This window comes from Hypomesus nipponensis, chromosome 10, assembly GCF_054491055.1.
Source record: "Hypomesus nipponensis isolate SF chromosome 10, ASM5449105v1, whole genome shotgun sequence".
Lineage (NCBI taxonomy): Eukaryota > Metazoa > Chordata > Actinopteri > Osmeriformes > Osmeridae > Hypomesus > Hypomesus nipponensis.
Window position 1 is genome coordinate 13,447,163 of NC_140370.1, and position 20,549 is coordinate 13,467,711.

The following is a 20,549-nucleotide window of genomic DNA, read 5'->3' on the forward strand; positions in this document are numbered from 1 at the left end:
CAGTTGAAGTCAAAGAGCATCAGGACGGTGATGGTGCAGAGTGAACTGAATAACTTGTTAAATATTTGTTATCACTTATACATGTCGTTCTTTCCTATCATTTAAAATGCATTCCTGTCATATATCTTTTTGGTTTTTGCGTTGATTCAAATCTCACATTTGCCTATGACCGGACAGAAAATGCTTTGACCATAAACTATTTGGACAGTCGTCACTGAACATGAAGATATATTAGCAGAGATATTTTCCTTAGGGGTTCTTTATGTAAATATACTGGCAGTAAAGAAAAAGAGTTTGAAGAGAATTTGAAACATAGAGACATATAAATATATAAATCTTGGTCTTCAGTTTCTATTCGAGACTTAGCTGTAGAAGTAGACGACTATCAGTTGGAACTCGACCTGATACAAAATGTGTGTTCCAGGTTGGTTCTGCCATGTCCAACCAGCAGCCAACTCTCTCTCAGGAGGTCCTGGCCCAGTTCAACAAGACCACAGAACCCTGGGGCTCACCGCGGAGACGCCAAGGGTCTATTTCCACCCTCCGCAGCACCCAGTCCCAGCCCAGGGACAGGAAGGGGCCTCCTTGCCACCTTCCAATGCCCCTCAGAGCTCACCCTGGCGGGGTTGGTGGTAGTGGAACCCCCAGGGGCTCCAACGTGAGCAACCCCAATTCCCCCTTCTTGCGGCGGGAGTCTGGGGCCCTGAGCAAGAGGTTCTCCTTTGGCTGGCTGCAGGGAGGACGGTCCAGTTTCTCTGGGTTGACTCTTCATCAGTACCCAGCTGTACAGGAGGAAGTGAAGCTGGAGAGCACCTACCGGACCGGGCCTGACCAGAACAGCCGTTTCAAGGCAGCTCCTATACAGAACCTCCTCCAGGCTACACTGGATAGCTACATGGAAGGGGTCTGCTACAGCCCTGCCGGTGGCAGCCATCTTGGGCAAGTGTTGACAGACATGTTGAGGGATAAGGTAAAGGAGGTGTGCCCGCCGCGCTACAAGATCGTTTGTCAAGTGGTGATTGGTCAGAATGGGAACCATGGCGTCCGAGTGGTCAGTCGCTGCATGTGGGACCCCTTACTGGACGACTTTGCAGTTGCCACGTTCCAGAACGCCTCCCTGTTTGTTCTGGCAATAGTTCATGGGGTTTATCGTGAGTGAACAAGGTTTGGATGGAGTGGAGATGGGTACAAATGATTTAGTAATGGTAACAGTTAGTGGCATGTAACATTATCTCTACATGCCTGATAGATCATAGGGGAAATCCTGTGTGGCATTTTGTGTCATAGGTTCGGTGACTGGTGGTAAACTCTGTATAAATGACTCGTACATTCATTTGTCAGTTTATGTATTGCTCAGAAGGTTTTGTTGTACATGCTTGGCAATGTCTTTAGGTGTGAAGTATTTGACAATTATGATTGACAGGAATTTAGTGTCAGACTAGAGTAATTTCCATAAACTTTATTCTACTCCCGTTCTCCCAAATACAGTACATAAAGTGATCATACTGAACATCTCCCGTGTCAAGACCATAATATTAAACACTTACAATAAATAAAAAGTATAAATAAAATATAAATAGACAATACATGACCAAAAATAAAGGTTCTTCTCAAATAACAGATGGCTTTCACAATGTTGGATTTCTCAAAAACACAACAACAATACCTGTATGTCTGTTCTATAATACTTGCATTCAGCCTCACAGTTTTAAGGACACAAGTCTGGGCAGAAAAAGTAATGTAAACCAATGAGGGATTACAGTACAGTGAAGCATATGTTTGTTACCATTGACAGAACAGGCTATAATACCATTTCACCAAAAGCTTAACAAGGTAGTGAGACTGTAGTGTTCTTGAACACATTTTAAATCACCCCCCCCCCCAAAAAAAAAAAAAGAAAAAAAGTATTTTCCTCTATAGCCAAACTCCTACAGTATGTCTTTCCATTTGTATCTGCTAGACATTCCACAGAGCTGTTATTGCACAATACAGACATCCCTCAAAAAGGCACTTTATCCCCTACTAACCACCTGTTTTTGCATGGTGTAATTCACTCATCACCTCTGTGAATCTAAAACAAGAAAAAAGGAAAGTCACTTATTTCCAGGTAAAAAAAAAAAACCTATTCCACATTTTGGTATCTATAGCTAAAATGTCAATAAAACCATTATTTACTTTGTTGTAAAAAAAAAAAAAAAGGATATTTCTATTCAAATAACCAACAGTGCAGTGTCACATACCCATGCCTGTTGGTATGAAGATGTGCACAGACCTGTAATGCTCGTTCTCTTCAGAAAAACTAACAAAAACAAGAACAGAAGGCAAAGTGACACTGAAGCTTAAAAGAACCATAGACCATCTCTGGTCCAGTTTAGACTGCAGATACCAGCCCTGCCGTGTCCCATATCCAGTCTGTGTCTCAGCAACAGTCCAGGTTGCTCAGGTGTGCATTTGTGTGGTCTAGCCAATAGTGTGAGAGTATAATCTGGTAATTGGTTCGATAATAAAAATGTGCACCACAGTCCACAGAGACCAGAATCGAGTTGTAGAGAGTGAGGGGGTTCCTCTGCGCCTCTCCCCTGAACCCCTCCTCAGTTTGAAGGTCTCCCCGTGGGGGTAAAAACAGCAGCAGAGGGTCTTTGAGTGGAGGGAGGGGCAGGACGGCTTGGGGACCAAACCAGGAAGGTGTGTAAGAGTAAGGAAGGTAGAGGTCAGTCAGTCAAAAGTGAGGTGAATCACTGGACAGCCCCCCCCCAGGGTCAGTCATTTTCCTATTCAGAACCATGCTATTGGCCAACAGGTGAAACTTCCCACCCGGTTGGGGCGTCCTGGGTTCCAAAAACGGGTGCTCCTTAGGCATGCAGCCCAATCAGGCGTCAGCGTGGTGCTGGAGAAGCTGCACGACGTAGCGCATGCGGTGTCTCAGTTCAGCCGAGCAGCCCAGCTCTGTGAGCATGCTCAGAAGGTAGGTGGAAGAGACACGCTCTCGGCTAATGTAGGTGAGCAGCCAGGCTGAGTCAGATGGAGACTTGCACAGGATAATCTTGGTGTGGTCTGTGTAGAAGTTCACCTGAAGAAAGGAGGGGGGGGGGGATGGAGACACAGTTAGCCAAATGACATTATGCAGTCAACTGAAGGCTGTACCCATTACCTACGCTTTAGGAGGGGGCTGGTCAGTTGATTTTGAGCATGGAAAGGGGAAAGGAGAAGGCAGCAGTGAGGCGTTACCTGCAGGGTCCCGTTGTTGAAGAGCATCACCAAAGCGTGGTCGGTCTTCACCCACTGCAGAAGCAGAGGGGTGGCTGGAGGCTGGTCCTCACAGAGGATGTCTCCACCCTGAAGGAACAACAAGAACATCCGTATTATAACATGTATGGATGTATTCATTAAGGTTTCCATAGTGAAGACTGCTTAATCCAACAATGTCCCAAGAGTATGGCCGGTTGGCTCATTGTTCACTTTCAAGACATAAGTACATTAAACTACATTACCCACAACACCCTCGGTTTGTCATACCTCCATGAGGTTCTGTTCCATGTAGTTAGCCATAAGCTCCACAATCTGCTTTTGACAGCGCAGCTGCTCAGGGAGGGCGCTGGCTTGGAAGGTGAAGTGTTTGTTGTTGGTCAGGCAGTAGTGCACCGTCCTAAAGGGTTGGAAACAAAGTAACCTCATTAGTCAACACGTTGAACGTTTCATTTTCTCGCATTATAAACAGTTGTTGTAAATGTAAAAAGGGTTCTTACTTGCGGTCATCACACAGACTAAGGTGGGTGCCGTCGTTGAAAAGCACGCCAATGTTGCGATTAGACAGCTGGTAGCCAAAGCCGTATTTGTTGGAATAGTCAACCCATTTTGTGACCCAGACGAAGGGCTTGGATCTGGAGAGACAAGGAGGATTTCTGGATCCTGGGGAAAAAAAAGTTGGAGAGGGTTAAGACACAAAAGCACCAAGAAAAGGAACAAATACAAAAAAGACTTGGGAGTCAACATTGTAGTTAAAAACAACCCATTGAGTCAATATTGCAATAAATACAAACCAAAGAGCTGGAGGCTCTGGAGTGGAGTGTCTAGCAAGACTGTTCAGAGGAGCCTAGAGAGACGCTAGCTGTCTGCACAACTCACCTGCAGGCATGGAGGACAGACAGCTGTTCAGGACCTTCATGGCTGAGTCAGCAACCGCTGCAGGAGTCAGAACGTCTTCACACGCTGAGAGAGAGAGCAGAACAGGCACAGCTGAGTACAAGACCATATTGACAGTTACACGTAGTGACAGCCAAGCACACCGATTCAGCCACTTGTCAAGTCTGCGAGTCCAGCTGAAGACGGTAACTCACGTTCAGTGCTACTGGCCACAGTGCCTTTGAAGGAGCGAGATATTGACTTCCTCGATTCTTCCTCAGCCGGAGTGTCCATTGGTCCAGAGCTGACCAGCTGTCCTGTTGGGGATGTCACCTGGATAGGAAGCAACGACAACAGAACGTGAACATTGATTGGACCTTCAGGCAAAGTGTACACAGGTATTACGATGTACCCTAGTACATCATTTCTACATCGACTTAAAAATGGTGCAGGAATAATAAAGCTAAGACTGGAGGATTATGGGCTGGTAGTCTGCTTTTCCTGCTGCTTTTGCCATTTGTTTCCACAGTCTTGAATTTAAAGAGCCTTGTTAAAAGCTGGGTCAAGTAGAATACCTGCTCGCTCTCATAGCATGTCTGGCTAAAAATGGACTCTGCAGAGTGCTGCACAAACACTATTCTGAGACAAACTCCCAAACCAGTCCTATAACAGTGTTACAATTCGAGTGTCGACAGCTAACCATCAACTCACAACAGAAACAGCCTCAAATACATTCTTTACTGAGGGTACTTTTAAGGCAGTTAGCTAAAAATGTTAAACCTAGTCATAGCAAACTCCTATTTAAATATAATCAGACTGTTTTTAAAAGGCATTTATGTCCAAGATTAGATTATCGAAGGACACTTCCATTTATAAAAGGACATTTTGAAAGCTGTTTTTGGTGCCCAGATGACCAGATGTGCCTGGATGAGGTTGCCTACCTCGTTAGCACCAACGGTTTTATAGCTCATCTGACGACTGATGGAACACTTCACAATGCCAGACACCAGCTTGGAGATGTCATCCTTCTCCTCGCATGGAATCTTCTCCACTGCACAAACGCCAAATAAAAGAGGAGCGTCAGAGACCGTTGCTGTAGCTTAGCGCTGATGAAAGGTCCAGGTGAAACTCGCCCAGTAGAAATTCATTCAGGAGGAGTAACTTCAATCTTGAGACAAGTTTATAGTAGTCCTGCTTACCTTTGGCCTTCTTTTTGCCAAAGAAGCTCTTGGCCATCTTGGTGAAGAACTTCTTGGCAGGGCTGGGAGGATGGAGCTCTGGCACCATCACACAACTGCTGGCAGGTAGTTTATCTGGTGTGAAGCCCTGGGTGGAGGAACATGCATTTTATTTTTGTATTCAGACATCCATAGATGACGTATTAGAACACTATAGTCCATGTCAATTGAGGGTGTAGATCACGTACCTTGCTGAAGAACTCGTGATTTAGAATCTGGTCAAGTGTGAGACGGTCACTTGGATTCTTCTGCAGGACGCTTGATATGAGCTTTTGGGCGGCAGGAGAGAGGGTGGAGGGGATGTTGTACCTCACTTCCTTGATGCACTTGTACGTTTCCTTCAGATCCAAAGTTTCAAATGGAGGGTTGCCACACATCAAAGTGTACCTGATTGGAAAAAAAAGCGATACAGGTTGAGTACTGGCTTTGAAGCGCAGCAAAAGCTACCAAACGTCACTGATTAACTGAGCCTTCTCACTGGTCCTCAACTACATACACACCTACCAGAGGTGTGTCATGAATGTGTCAGTCATATCTCGTCAAACCCACTAGCCTTCGCTTGCAAAGCGTTCTCTTCGACTGTTTAGCCTGACAACTCTGCAACGGGTGGGTTGACTTTGGCCTGGTGCCATGATCATAGTCAAACAGAATGCTCCCAACAGGGCGTTTGAAACACATCCCTGGACTAGACACTTACATGACGCAGCCTAGAGACCAGACGTCAGACTCTGTTCCGTGGCCCTGTCGGTTCAAGACCTCAGGGGCAAGGTAGTTAGGAGTTCCACAGATCGTCCTGAGGGGGAAACAGGTTTGTTAGGGTCTGCTCTAATGCTAGGTTTTGTCCTAGTTTTCGGTGAAACTGAGTTTAAAGCCAGAGAGACTTTTTCTTACTTTTTCCTCTGCTCGACAGTCTCCAGCTTTGCTGCAAGGCCAAAGTCTCCCAAACGTAAATCCATGTTCTCGTTCACAAAGAAATTGCCTGAGGAAGAATCATTCAAGTTCAGCTTAGGACCACTTTGTTTTTTGGATAAGGCCATGCATGTTCTAAATTAACTATGTGAAATACATTACATTGTGCATACCATTCAACTACAACTGAAGATGACAGCCTGATATACATTTAGCTAGGACCACATACCTAGTTTGAGGTCCCTGTGGAGGATGCCTCTGTTGTGAAGGTATTTCAGGCCAGATATGATCTGTCGTAAATAGTACCGCACTTCTGGGTCGGTCAGCGTGTGTCTTGCCTTCCAAATGTGTGCCAGAGACTGCAAGGACATTAGGATGTAGATTTAATATACCTTTTACTTTAACTATCCTGTTCCAGACGGGGAGCGCATCTTGGGGGAATGTGAATGAGTGGGTGAAGGTACACATTGTCCTTGCCGATGTACAGTTTGCTATCGGCGTTTAAAAAAAATAAAATCCCAAAACCCACACAAGGACATACTGTGACTGCACAAAACCACGACAGTGCTGCGTTGCTCACCTTTCTACTACAGAGCTCTAAAAAGATGTAGATGTTGTCTTGATCCTCAAAATGATGGGAGAACTTCACCACATGCTTATGTGAGAGAGTTTTGTGGAGCTCAATTTCATTGGTAATCTGTCGACAGGGACAAGAAACATCAGCTGTCATTGAGGCTGGTAAAGATTTGTGCAGCATGTGTCACTACAAAGGGAATCTTATTCATTAGTATCTACCTTGTCTCTCTGGTGAGGCTTGGACACTCTGCTCTGTGGAATCACCTTCACAGCATACATTTTGTTGTTGGCAAGGTCTGTCATTTCGTAGCATCGTGCAAATCCACCCTTGGCAAGAGAAAACGTAAATAACATGTCACTAATTTGCATGTTTCCTATCTATATTTTCATTCAATATCACTAGTAAGGCTTTCACGTTTGTACCAACCACAATAATTTGTCTGTTTAACAATGACGTGTTGTAATCAGATATAAAAAAATAACTTGAACCCCTAAAAAGAGATAAGACTCGGCCTGTATGTACTCGGTTTAGTCAGCACCGTCTGACCGTCATTTAAATGCATTACTACTGCATTGACACTAATTGACCAGAAAATCTCGCTATGCGGCAGCGGCAGACAACAACCTGCGGATCATACAATGTCCAACGTGTTGCGATATAGGCTACATTGCCTATTGTGAAAATTAACTCTTCGTATTGCAGCCCAATAAAATGCCTCAATATTTTCATATCAATGACGACTGACGTTATGACAGACAATCTGCCGATGCACAACATGTACTTATAGTATGGAAATGTATATCACAGCTTCTAGGTTACCTATTGAAACGTTTAGCTAGCACACGAGACACACCTCGTTGGATTTCCCGTGCGGGGAAAGAATGACGCTTGAAGGGAGAGGCAAGTTTGTCATATCCTCCACGAGGTCATAAACCCGAAATCTAACACATTTGAGGTGGAACTTTGAGGATGAAGGCAAGGTGCTAAAACTACTCTAAATATATACTTTAGAAACGTAAGGGATATCGTTACCACATTAGTTCTGACTTGACTTACCGCCGCTGACGAACAGTTATTGCAAATAAAATGCGACTAAATGATCAGCCTTATCCCCCTAGCCATTTCGTTGACGAATTAAAATAAAGGTAGTACCTTTCCCAAAAGCTTTCCTTTGCTGTAGGATTTCCCAGTCTTCGAATCTGTGATCACCTGGGCGAGTTCTGGTTTAATTTGTTCCGATTTAGTCCTATTGTTGGTCGTTTTGGCGGAATTGGGAAGAATTTGCCCACGCTCTGGACACTGTTTAAATAAATCCGGATTCATGGTTTGACATGAAATGCGATGAGAGGCTGTGAAACAAGCGGTATCCATTCATTCGTTGTAAAACGTTTCACAGTAGCGCTCTTGTTCAACCGGTGCTGTTCATTCAACCTCAATTGTATCCATCTGGTATGGATATACTTCACCATCGCCGGCTATATAAATTGTCTCTGACGTCATGGAGGAGGGTGGGTGAATTACTGAGACTGACGAGTCATCCCCATTGCTCGCAGTACCCTGCTGACAGATTGTTTATTTATTTCTCTTTGTATGTAAAATTATGAATGAAACCATGAACATTTCAACCAGTCGTGCGTCCTGCTGCTGTAGGCCTACCATGAGAACAACATGACTGGTAGGGATGAGTGGTCTTTTTTACAAATCATGTTGATTGAAATTATATTATTATTTTGCAGACAAAACGCCCATTACGTGCACATCGCATATGTTTGCATTCAGGTGATACGCTCATATGATGACTGTGATCAATGTATCTTTTATTTATTCTCATATTTTTGACATCAAACGAATTAAGACCAGTGAAACATCCTTTCTGAAAAGACATAGGGGACCTACTTGACATGCCCGGACACATCTTTTCACTCCAAGTGAAAAAGCTGAGTATTTCGCCACCTAGTGGACAAGTGAGGGGCTCCAATTTGTAATTGGGCGGTAATCATTTTAGTTGATGTTCAATGGATTATCCATCCCAGTGGACTAGTCATAAGCAGACAAGGCAAAAGTACACATATCCTTCACTCTAGTAGATACTAAAGTTTAAAAAGACTGGTAAAAGTGCTGGTGAAGTGCTGACTACACTTTTTTACTCAAGTTGAACTAAAGAAATATGGGCTCTGACAAACAATTTTTTCAAAATAATTTTTCCAATCTTTCTAAAGCATTTTTCAAAAATATTTGTCAACCTTTCAAAAGCTAGAAAATGTATGTATTTTCTAACTTTTTTGGATCTGTCGGTAAAGTTTTTTTCTTTAAAAAAGTTATTTACTACTAAAGTTCCTTTTTTACTAAAAAATGAATTAGTTGTCAAAAAGTTTGCATCATTGATGAGTATATGATGAGGACTCACTAAACTCTGCACTCTGCTTTGCTCTACTCTGTTTTAGGCTTCTGTTCTCCCTCCTCCTTTCACTGTGTGGGGGGAAAGTTTTGAAAAGTTGGATTTTTTTGGGTTGAAGTATGTGCCTTCTGCCTTGCTCCATAGCTTATGTTTGAGCTATGAAATGAAAAAAGGCATGCAATTACAAGAAATAGTATTGATCATGTCACCAAATATAGATTTAAACTTAAATATCAAGCCTGGCTTGAAAATGTCATTAGTGTAAAAACTGAGGCTTAAAACTGAAATGTGTAAAAGTAAAAGGTAAAAGTGAAGTACTGATATCTGAAATCTACTGAAGTACATAAAAGTATTTGTACTTTGTTACTTCCCATCTCTGGTCATGAGTAGATGTGACATTACATTATAACAAAAACAGTATATTTGCTTCAGGAAAGATATGTTTATTACACCACATAAACCTGAGTGGAAGCGAGACACAATGTTAGAGGGACAGACACTGGCAACTCTCATATTTGAACAAATGTGAATATGTACAGGAGTGCGAAAAACTCATTTTCCACAAACAAAGAAATTGGACTTCCATAGGCCTATTTTCAACGGTAGTTTGGGAATGGCTAAATATATTCCAATCAGTCCAAAGTTAAAATCATAATTCCTGGACTTTAGAATAGTAACTGGAATGCATGAACAACACAATGAAAACATTCTTAAACAGACTGCTACTGCTAAGTAGCAACCTACGTACCCTGTCTGAAGTCGCATCTCTTTTAAAAAGCCGCTATTTAACATGGAAGGATAGGTTATAATTTCGAGTACAAAGTTTAAGAGGGCCCACCATTTTGGATCAGGAATGAGAAAACGATGCACAGAGGGGGTATTTAAGCATGGCCACTTAAAGACTGGGCACATCAGGAATCCCTGTTAGAAGTCTGGCACTTGCTCTCCTTTAGCCTTCTTCTCCTGGGACTCCGACCAGGCTTTGTTGATGGTGCGCTTCATCTCATCATCACCATCAGAGTAGATCTTCTTTAACATGGACATCAACCCATCACTTGGATCTGCATTCTCTTCGGTATTTGGCTTCCTGTGAATGCAAGAAAACAAATGTAATACACCCTTTTCACCAGACGAGACCTATCTTTGAAGCAGGCCAAGTGACAAACCTTTTGGTCCCAAAAGAATCCACTGGAACCTTTTGAAAACCTTATGTTGTAGGCAGGGTGTGGCAGTGATCAGGGCTCCTCGCCTACACAAGGATCATTCACTTGACCCCCTCAACCTCAGTCCCAGGTCTCCCATTGCAAAATATTAAAGTTCTTGTACTCACTCTTTTTCTTTTGTTTTCTTCTCCACCTGAGTCAGGCACTCCCATTGCTTGGCCGTCTTCTTCTTACACATGACCAGGACCATGTCTGTTTTTACCTGTTAATTAGTAGCGTCACACATACGTGATCGTTCGAAAGCGGGCCCCACAGAGTACCGTCACACGTGTGATTCTGAACATTCCATCCGCCTATTTTCCGATAGACAAAAACTATATGACAAACGCTATAATATGGCTTTAAAATGTACAATTAGGAGGCTAACAAGTAGCACTAACAGGTAGAGGCATAGCTACGAGTATTATGCTAGGTTGCTAGGTAACGGAATCTAACTTTTTTTTTTCAAAAAATAACTCACTCTGGTGAAAGCGTCAGAAATATTTAGAACTCACTCGTTAACAGGTTAAACAAATTAACAGGAAAGAACCAGGAAAATAAGCACACACGGAGTTAATCAATGTAACATCTCTTGTCAAAGATGCAAGACTCCATTCACCTTTTTAGAGCTCTCTTGAACATCTATGGGGCACAGCAGATTATTCATAGTCATCTGGTGATTCTTTCCATCAAGGTCTTTTACCAATGCAACAAAAGACCTGTGAAAAGGAAGGCAAAACATAGAACAGGAATTTCAGATTAAGCTACAGTCAAAACTGTACATTGTAAAGGTGAACATTGTGTGTACAGCGTGAACACACAGTTTCACACCTTACAATCAATCGACTTCCAGTACATTTGTAACTGAAACCTAATTTCAATGGAAACATTTTTTATGGAACTTTTACTGTTTAGTCCATGTAGATTGCAATACTTCAGTGGAAAATATGGTGATTTCAGCTGAGGAGAAAACTCACATTACCTGTCAGTGAAGCTGACGCTCACGTTCTCAGGTGCTACAGTGTGAACTCCTTTGAGTGTGATGTAGATCTTGACAAACTTATCTGACTGGTCCCATCCTGCATTAAAAAGGGAGAACATTTTTAAATAGTTAACTATCCGTTTCATGCACCTAATATACCCAAGCCTGAGCACTTATGAAGACCCAATTGGATTGGTTAGATGGAAGAAACTGTGGAGTTTCCAATGTACCACCAGCCAAAGACATGGTGGAACCACATTTACTGGTATACTCAAATCCCCAACATCTTAAACTAATCTTCCCCAAATTGTAAAATTAACGCTGTGGAAGGAAGCAACAACTAAGAAGCAGTTACCATAGTTATTGATCTTGACAGTGTAAGTTTTTGAGGAAGACGTTGGGTCCTCTCGCTTGGCTTGCTGCTCCTTCTGCAATCTCTTCGCTAAAATCTCCCTTTCCACTTTTTTCTGTTCTTGTTTTAACACATCCTGAACACGTTCTCTCTCTGCCTTTTCTAGCAGATTTGAGATCTCCAGCAGGTCGGCCTCCAGCTGGTTAATCTGCAAGGGAATAAGATTTGGCACATATATATATTTGTCTTCACCGTGATCATTTTGGTGTTTCCTAAAAACTGGTTGCAAGCTAGCAAGATACATTGTCTGATAGCAAATAGCATTATTCTGCACATTTTATTACAGTATATATCAAAACTATGATTTCTATTGTTGCTGAAAAGTATGGCTCGGGCTCGAAAGTAGGGACGGGTAGCTAGCTACTGTAACTGTCTGGAACCTTCCACCGGTAGTAGTAATGCAATGAGTACACGCCGGTTGCTAGCAAGCTAGTGTAAGCTATCGTCCAAAGATCAGACATATTCCTAGTATTATTAGTAGGATCGCGATGTGTAGCGGTGAACATGATTGTTGAAGTACCAGCTCTATAGTCTTACTAATATTTTCTCACAACACGCAATATTTCCAACTTTTCGTTGACAGTGAGTGTCACCGCCAATACATGCTAGCTAGCCTGCGTTTGGCTTGGTTTACTGTAGGTTAGCTATCAAGCAAACTAGCACAACTAGCAGTTATCAAGACATGTTACCGCATTATGTTACACTACATGGCATTTATACATGACCCGTATTTAATATTAATCAAGTTGACCAAATAACTACCTGTTCATTGAGGTCCATTGAAGCACTTGTCTTGTTATCTATTTGTAATCAGTAACCTATCTCGTTGAGAGCATACTGACCGAAACAGAAACGAAATAGCAAATTTCAACAACCCGCAGAGGGAGTTACTGCCAAAGGCCGCCGATTTTCGTTAAGGATTTTTTTCCTTTGGTTCCGCACGCCATACGTAAATGTCATTGCACTTACAATTGAGTTGATCAACCTTTTACTGGACACATTCCCCGTTTTCGTATACATTACTATATTCCAACAGCACATTTCACGTTAACAGTCATGTCAGTCCAATGTACAAGATTATATGCATTATAAAAACATTCATGGAAAATAAAGAATATACGTACTATAATATTAATTTTGTAATCAAACATCTAATTTAGACTACATAAAATTACCTACATTCGTTTTAGACATTATCAGACACAATGAAACAACACCCAAGAAGAAACCAATATTGAACAATTTATTATACAGTCAATCCTTGCATAATTTACACTTTCTTATAAAGCAGTCAGTTGCAGTCATTAATATACTTAACATCATTTAAAGAGGGAAAGAGCTGGAGGAAGATGTTCCAGCCATTCCAGCCCATCTTGAAAAATATCGATGTTGGCTCAACAAAAGCACATCATTGTACCAATATGAGGTGTGATAATCTGGCGATAGATCCGCACAAAATGACAGGCAGATGGAACTTGAAACTGTAACCACGCAGTCCATACAGCAAATAATATTGGTCAGCGTAGCACATACAAAAGTGTGTAGGTAGGTCCATCTCATCACCACATGGAGCGCTGGATCCCTGACATCTGATTGTGATCAGCCAGGTGACGGAAGACGATGCGACTGAGACGCCACCTGCGCTTTACTCCTCGTGGCCGTGACGTCATCACACACCTATTACGGATCCTTACTGGGCAGCTGTCACGAGGCAATGCTGCAATGTCCTTATCTGCAACTTCCTGAAAAGACATGTCAGTTAAGGTATCTACACTGAGGTTGAAATGAAGCCCAAGCAGGGTCCTTTTTAGATGTTAGGTGTCCACACGGTGCTTTCTGTCTGTGACTGCAGAACAGTTGTGAGAAAGCTGTGACATATGATACACTTTGGTGATTGATGCTTCAGACTATTAACAATGACACTATGCTAAGTTTGCTTTTGTCATGCTGAACAACCGTGCATATTTCAGGACTTTAGACACATTTCCCAAGCACACAGGTTTGACCAATAAATTGGTTTAGGACACATTCCACATCAGTTATTTTACTACGTATCTTTCAGATGGAGCTATAATATTATAGATGGTTACATAAACAGTTAGTACCTGAAGTTCTTTGGGCAGGATTGTGTTCTTTCTTAGTGCGTTAATACGAAGCCTCTCGTCTGCAAAGTCGAAAGCCATCTGTCTCCTCTTGACGTCTCGGAGCATCTTCCAGTTTACATAGTACCCTCTGACTTGCTCCAGACAACCCCAGCCGCTGCACGCAGCCTGGTAAAGGTGGAAACACATGAGTAAAATCAACTATTAGAAATACATATTTTTAGCTAGTGTCTTCAGATTGCAGATTGTTGTTTAGGTGGCGTGCCATAATGACAAACACAATTCTATGACGTTGACAGCTGGCTAGTACGAGTCTCATTTGAAGTTAGCATGTCAGTGTATACATATAGCCTTCACGTAACAACAAGGTCTCTAATATTCTACTTATTTTGACCATGTTAACAATCATGGTCACAATCATGTTCACAATCATACACTTTACCTGTTTGGGTACATACAGCTTGGATTGAATAAAATGTAACCCCGAAAACATGATCCTGCAGGCAGCCATGTTTGAACCAAGGTTGCCTTACATGGATGCCAGGTTTGAAAAATACCCTCAAACAGAGTGAACTACCATAGCCTACATCATTTTAGTTTGAAAACTTTAGCATTCTAATATATTATCATATATATTTACTGTATGAAAGTATGTTATATACATATAATGTGGAATTAGTGACTGATTCTGATTCTTACATACATTACATCCCTTATGGACTCGTTAAACACATAAACGGGAGGCATAATATCGAACCTGGCAACGACATTACATTTAGTCTACTTATGCCATCGAGAGGTTGACGTTTGAGAGAGAAACCTTTGCAGGAACCATTTATAAACTGAGGATGGCAGTATAGGGTTGGTCCTTTATAATTGTGCTGCCAAACACGCAATCACATACAAACCGTACCCATGCTCAAACAGATCTACCGCTTTCGAGTAGGTACAGATCCACCGAACAAGTGTCTGAACGGCGGTGTTACATTAAGTCAGCCTTTAAGAAGATTTGTGCCTTACAATCAAAGGCATTGTTTTCCCCAAACATCAGAAAAAAAACAATGACAGTGAAAACCACAACATTAAGTTGTCCTTTTCTATTTGTCTCACATGTTAAGAATACTGACCGTAAGCTTTCATGAAACAATACAAGTGGATTTCTTATTCCCAAGTAATTATCATTGTTAGGAGTCTTTTGAAGAATAGATGTCCGGTAGATAAATACAAACACATGCCAAATTGCATGCATTCAAAATAGAAAGCCACATTATAAAGTTAAACAACTGTAGGCCTACAACTCTCAAAGAGGACTGGTCTGTTCATGATTTACATCGCACAACCTCGTCCTGATAGACAGGAATAGGTTGTATAAAGCCTAAAAGATCGCTTAGCGTAACTGTGTTTAAACGTGTTTTCATTTAGTACTGTAAAGCACATCACAGACACGTCCGCAAAACCGTATGGTTCTTCATCATTGTGAGAGCATGTGTCTAGCAGATCAACAAACACGCTTTCAGCCGGAGGAGTTTAGGCATTCTTTCTGAAAATTATACTAAACAAATCAGTCTTATTTCGTAAACAATATACACCGACCTTCTGAAAGTTTTGAACCCCAAACGTGTCTTTGTAGGCCTACTTTCAGTGTTCTAGCTATGGAATTTTAAGGGATTTTGGATGGATAAATAGGTCCGAGATTTTTTTAAATGTGCGTTAATAATGGACATGTTTTCTTAAAATAATCTTGTGTCATAAATTGAACTGTAACAAAAGATGGAAGATGGTAGAAACATTTCATATTTGAGAACCTTTAAAAAATACACATGGCTCCCCAGAGTAACTACAGGAAAGGTGTATCATTGTTACATTTCTCTATTTCTGTCCCTGCAGTTAAATTAAATGACTTACTCTCTGCAGGATGTCGTAAACCACCTATAGAGTCAGGCTTTAGACCTTCTGCACTGCCCAAGCATTCAACAGGCCACCATTACTTCATTCCAAATGTCTGACAAACTGCCATAGACAAGTAACAGCACATAACCTATTTTTAGATTAGAACAAATTGGATTGACAATGTAACCATTCATATATGCTAGTAAAAAAAATAAAAAAAATTACACCCCTTTAATTTAACACACCTCATGGCAAGAATATGCTTACAGTGTATACAATGTCTTTAAACAAACAAAAATTACCCTATTATTATTACTACCACGTGAAGGTTTATTTTAAGGGCACAAGAATAGAGAGACTTCAAGTCAATTGTTAACCACATGGCTTCCCCCCTTAGACCTGAGTTTCAACTTGCACTTGGTTCAGCTTCCAACCTATTTGTATTCTTTACTTATTTACTAACGTCCACTAGTATGGACATGAGTAACATACATATACAACAATTTGTTCATTTGGAAAGATTTAGTTGGACAGTGCCAGACATAAACATACTTGTATTTTTCTTCTATTGATTTTGCCAAACAGCCAATATCCTCATTCGGACAGTTCAACTGACCGTGATCAACAGTCACACATATACTGATGACCCAGCTCAGTCAACACAGGGTCATGCAGCTGGTGGGAAGCAGAGCCACGTGGCCCCCAAGCCTCTGACATGTGTCCTACTGCCCTGGAGAAGAGTCAAACCTCAGCCCTCATCCTCTGTCACTAGGCTGGTCGTCCAAATAGGATCCCTTTTGTCCACCTTCTCTCCGCTCCTTTAGCTCGACAGATCCAAAATATTTTAGGAGAATAAACAGCATATTAGGTTTAACTCCCCCTGGCTTGGTCATATTGTTCTGGGGCTACAGTAACCATCATCTGTAACACACCACATACCAGTGATCCTGCTTTGATGAAGGATGCAAGCAGGTTCTTGGAAAAGCCTGCATGTGTTAATATGAGCTGACCTTTTTTTGGTCCAATTCAACTTGGGATTTTAAGACAGGTCATACCAGTTTTACAATTGTTGATTTTCCTTACTTTCACAAACGATTCTCCATTCTGCTTTGTGATGTTTCTACTCCTAGTGATAGTTTTTTGCTTTCTTAAGCACAACTGCCGTAGAAGTTTGTGTGCTTGTACAACACCTGTTTTTTCCATAAAGGGAATATAGAGACATACTTGGGAGCTGAAAACCTCTAGCCAAACATCACAATACAGACCTCTGAACTGACTGTTAATCTCATTAACTCAAGCCAGGACAAAACCACTTTCAGAAGATTGGATCAAAATTGCCAAACAAAATGATAAGGGACACATTAGGTTTCTAGATTGTTTTGCTGCAACATCTGTGAATTAACTTAAAAAGGGACCACCACTGTTAGGGGAAGTGCTGGGGTCCCAGAGAAAAGAAAAACATAGTCTGCCCCCCAAAAGGTGTCCTGTTTCATTAAGGTTAACTTTTTGAAGGTGTAATTTTTTCTTCTTCAATGTGTGTCCATAAATCACTTTCTTTGTCTTTTCATCCAATTCCATGTGTATAAACAGAAACCATTCCCTGTGTATTAAAACACATTCATCAAATTCATTCAATGGTTTCTACCTGGCATTCACAATATGACAACATTGTATGACAATATCAAATTGTCTTGTCACTCTAGCAGTGAAAGTGCAGGTTTGGGATTTGACCCAGAGTCATAATCCAAGCCTTCACTCAGACCACAGACAGATAAAAGGGAAGAATCTACAGGACTGGATCAGATCCTACCAGACAAGCATGCTCAAACACGGATCCATGTCTGTCAGTGCGTCTTTGTTAGGCCATCAGTGCTGCTGTTTGGTTCAATGTATAGAAATACATTGTTAGTACCATACATCATCATGAATTTCTCCTTCCGGGATGACATTTTGAGTCAAAAGATTGCCACAGCAGTTGTTTTCTCATGTGTTGTGTTATTTTACATAGATTTGGCTCAACTGTGCAACAAATGAGTAATATTATAATTGAATATTTTGGTTCATACCTTGTCTGTCAAATAAATTATGTTTCTCTATGACAAGGTGCTGATAAGGAGAATATTGGTTTATTTTGAAAAATAGGCAGGAGGCATAAGGATCATATAAAAGGAGCTAAAGGTTTATGATAAAATAAACTCACCGTTCTTCCATATTGAGACTAGAAATCTACAAACCCTGACTTCGTGCTTCATGCCTTGTCTGTTTGGATCAATCTGTCACCACATATTTCACATACACGTCTTCAGACCAAAGATCGGTCTTCTTTAATCAGTGTTTTCAATCAACAATCTTGCATCCACAAGGAAACATGCACTCGGTGTTAGTTCATTCTTCCTGACCGCAGTTGGCCCTTGGCTCCGTATGTATTGTACACATTTCAAAGCACATCTGTCATCTGTATAGATACAAGAGTTAATGTGTTTTCATGTGCATTTCTGTGATTTCATGCAATTGCTTGCACGTGTCTGGATGTTGAGATAAAACTAACCAGTGTCTCTAAATTGAACAGAGTAGGTATGTTGCCCAAAACACTAAGATGGAAAATCCATCAATCTAGCAACTTACTGTAAAGTTTCCCAAAACATGCTTCATAACCTGCCAATTATTTATTATCAGTTTCAAAATGACGAGTTCTGTGCTAGTTTACTTGTTTGGCAAGGAAATAATAAAAACAATAATTCACTGAATTTATGAGGTTTGTCAGGGAGTACGATTTGTGTTGATGGATAATTTTCTAACAAAACCGCAAGGGCTAACGTCAAGACTACATAGTTTGAACACAGCAATCACACAGAGTTGTCTTGACCAAAATATATGGTCACCAAGAGGCTTGCTATTTATCTTGCCCAGTAAAATATACACATGCTGGAGTAAGGATACAAAAGTGTTACATAAATTACATTCAGTGTTTACACAGACATCTACTGGAGCTATGAAAACAGCAAGTTTGGAAAGATTGAGACTAGTGTTAGACATGATTAAAAAAATTATAATTGATACAACATAAGATTAATGACCAACAGCTTGTAAGAGGATAAGGTATTAATTGATTTGAAATTGCACTGCACTGGGAACAGGAAATTTGATTTTAGACCTATGGTTAAATTGTTAACAAAAGGGTTGTGACCAGCAACGTATAATACAGGAATCTTGGGAAATGTCAGATCACAATGAAACCCAAAGCAGCCAACTGGGACTTGTCAACATTCTAACCCTTGTCTGAGCAATCAAATAAAAACACTGCAGCCTTTTGTAGTGTGCTCCCATGGGTATATTAAAACCATATTTACATACCGATACTGTCAGTAAGTGAAAGTCACTCTGTCTCTTTGGAATATTTCTTCCCTTTTTTGGTCACTCCGTGTGAGTCTTCACAGTTGAAGTGTACATGTGTATAGGAGGGATCATATCCCATTCTCCACAATGCTCTGTCCAAATGTTCCTTTTGGACCACAAGGATACCCTCTTGATCTGATAGTAAAAGCTCGGTTTTTGCAAGACAAACAAAAGTATGATTCCTACTGTGCTCTGTACTGTGTTACTCAACCAAATTGGAGGAGACCATGCTGGCCTGTGAATGACCCTCACCACCCACTGAACAAAGTTTAATAATGTCTGCCATAGCACAACTGAATATGAGAATAGAGGGAGGACGATGCCATCTGTTATTGATTCACACTCCTGAAACCTCCACCTGGTGGTTATATCGATAAGATAAAACCACCAGGACATCTTTCAGGTCTGTTATAGTTATTGTGTAACTCCCCACCACCAACTAGCTTTAAAGGTCTGTTGCCTCTATGTGTCTCCATATCTTAGCATAAGACTGCATGCAAATGGAAATGTTTACAGATATGCACACACAACATAACCTTCAACAAACTTTAAGCTTAATCATTTCACTTTACCCCAGATCGTGTCATGCTGACGCATCGCAACGATACATTTCTCATATTTTGAAAGTGTCAAATGTGCCGTTGCGACAGAATGGTATCTTCTACACGTGGTATGGCTGTCTTCACCTGACAGCCTGAGACCACCCATACAGGCTTCATCAAAACATTTTTACTGCTACCGTGCCTAGACCCTTGCAGAGATACCTTCTAATTTACACCCCCAAAAAAGTCTTCATTCCACCTTGCGTCATGCAGAGATACCAGTTTTAGTGCTTTCCTGTGAACCATGGGTAGAAGTATCCTCGGGGCATAGATGTGGGATTAGCCAGAGACCCCCAAACCCTCAACTCAACCATTAGTTAAGAAAACACAATGTTTGCACATGACCGGTGTATTACCCACATTCTTGTCCACAAAAGAAATGAGCTCTACCTCCCACAACTGAGTTTATGAGTGACTGTAACCGTACTGGTGGTCGGCCATGAAGCCTTCACCTACCACTCTGTAATAGCTCTATAAGCGTAGTTGTTCCAGTACAATATAACCTTTTAAATACCCTTTCACTGTCAGCTGAATGTTTTGTTATACCCTACTTTGTTTTAATGGAAACCTTTCAAATGAAAATGTGAGGTATTGATTGGGCCATCAGTGATGTGTTTTTCCAGACCAGTGCCAGATAATGATTTGTCATCTAGCAAAGGTTTCAACATTGAACTGACTGTTCCAAGTTCTTGCATGAATTCAGGGAGGAAGTGTTAACT

The 20,549-nt window shown here is 41.2% G+C and overlaps 4 protein-coding genes across 4 annotated transcripts; 1 reads left to right on the forward strand and 3 right to left on the reverse strand.

Annotated features, from left to right (window-relative positions):
• The first annotated feature begins 436 nt into the window (after nt 1–436).
• dynlt4 (dynein light chain Tctex-type 4) lies at nt 437–1,418 on the forward strand. Its single transcript, XM_084708345.1, has one exon. The coding sequence runs from the start codon at nt 437–439 to the stop codon at nt 1,157–1,159; it is 723 nt and encodes a 240-aa protein (XP_084564471.1). The 3' UTR covers nt 1,160–1,418.
• A 26-nt stretch (nt 1,419–1,444) lies between these two features.
• plk3 (polo-like kinase 3 (Drosophila)) lies at nt 1,445–8,316 on the reverse strand. The gene is made up of 15 exons (XM_084708344.1): nt 7,999–8,316; nt 7,065–7,172; nt 6,850–6,966; nt 6,499–6,628; nt 6,252–6,339; nt 6,058–6,153; nt 5,549–5,747; nt 5,322–5,448; nt 5,064–5,173; nt 4,338–4,455; nt 4,126–4,209; nt 3,747–3,909; nt 3,517–3,646; nt 3,229–3,336; nt 1,445–3,070 (listed from the first exon to the last, which is right to left on the reverse strand). The coding sequence occupies exons 1-15, from the start codon at nt 8,215–8,217 to the stop codon at nt 2,870–2,872; spliced, it is 1,998 nt and encodes a 665-aa protein (XP_084564470.1). The 5' UTR covers nt 8,218–8,316; the 3' UTR covers nt 1,445–2,869.
• Nucleotides 8,317–9,666: 1,350 nt separating this feature from the next.
• Nucleotides 9,667–12,762, reverse strand: cacybp (calcyclin binding protein). The gene is made up of 6 exons (XM_084707479.1): nt 12,603–12,762; nt 11,784–11,988; nt 11,429–11,525; nt 11,066–11,165; nt 10,575–10,669; nt 9,667–10,331 (listed from the first exon to the last, which is right to left on the reverse strand). The coding sequence occupies exons 1-6, from the start codon at nt 12,618–12,620 to the stop codon at nt 10,169–10,171; spliced, it is 678 nt and encodes a 225-aa protein (XP_084563605.1). The 5' UTR covers nt 12,621–12,762; the 3' UTR covers nt 9,667–10,168.
• Nucleotides 12,763–13,069: 307 nt separating this feature from the next.
• On the reverse strand, nt 13,070–14,482 carry mrps14 (mitochondrial ribosomal protein S14). The gene is made up of 3 exons (XM_084707905.1): nt 14,385–14,482; nt 13,946–14,110; nt 13,070–13,582 (listed from the first exon to the last, which is right to left on the reverse strand). Exons 1-3 carry the CDS (start codon nt 14,451–14,453, stop codon nt 13,400–13,402), a joined length of 417 nt encoding a protein of 138 aa, XP_084564031.1. The 5' UTR covers nt 14,454–14,482; the 3' UTR covers nt 13,070–13,399.
• Between the last annotated feature and the right edge of the window lie 6,067 nt (nt 14,483–20,549).

Excerpts from the sequence above, each read along its gene's own strand:
- dynlt4 (XM_084708345.1), top strand. The coding sequence starts at position 437 with ATGTCCAACCAGCAGCCAACTCTCTCTCAGGAGGTCCTGGCCCAGTTC.
- plk3 (XM_084708344.1), bottom strand. The coding sequence starts at position 8,217 with ATGGATACCGCTTGTTTCACAGCCTCTCATCGCATTTCATGTCAAACC. Across the intron at positions 6,967-7,064 it reads AGCCTCACCAGAGAGACAAG|ATTACCAATGAAATTGAGCT; the intron begins GTAGATACTAAT and ends CCCTGTCGACAG. Across the intron at positions 3,647-3,746 it reads AGTCTGTGTGATGACCGCAA|GACGGTGCACTACTGCCTGA; the intron begins GTAAGAACCCTT and ends CCAACCCTTTAG.
- cacybp (XM_084707479.1), bottom strand. Across the intron at positions 11,166-11,428 it reads AGCGTCAGCTTCACTGACAG|GTCTTTTGTTGCATTGGTAA; the intron begins GTAATGTGAGTT and ends TCCTTTTCACAG. Across the intron at positions 10,670-11,065 it reads TTCAAGAGAGCTCTAAAAAG|GTAAAAACAGACATGGTCCT; the intron begins GTGAATGGAGTC and ends ACTAATTAACAG.
- mrps14 (XM_084707905.1), bottom strand. The coding sequence starts at position 14,453 with ATGGCTGCCTGCAGGATCATGTTTTCGGGGTTACATTTTATTCAATCC. Across the intron at positions 14,111-14,384 it reads AGCTGTATGTACCCAAACAG|GCTGCGTGCAGCGGCTGGGG; the intron begins GTAAAGTGTATG and ends CACCTTTACCAG. Across the intron at positions 13,583-13,945 it reads TCCTGCCCAAAGAACTTCAG|GAAGTTGCAGATAAGGACAT; the intron begins GTACTAACTGTT and ends ATGTCTTTTCAG.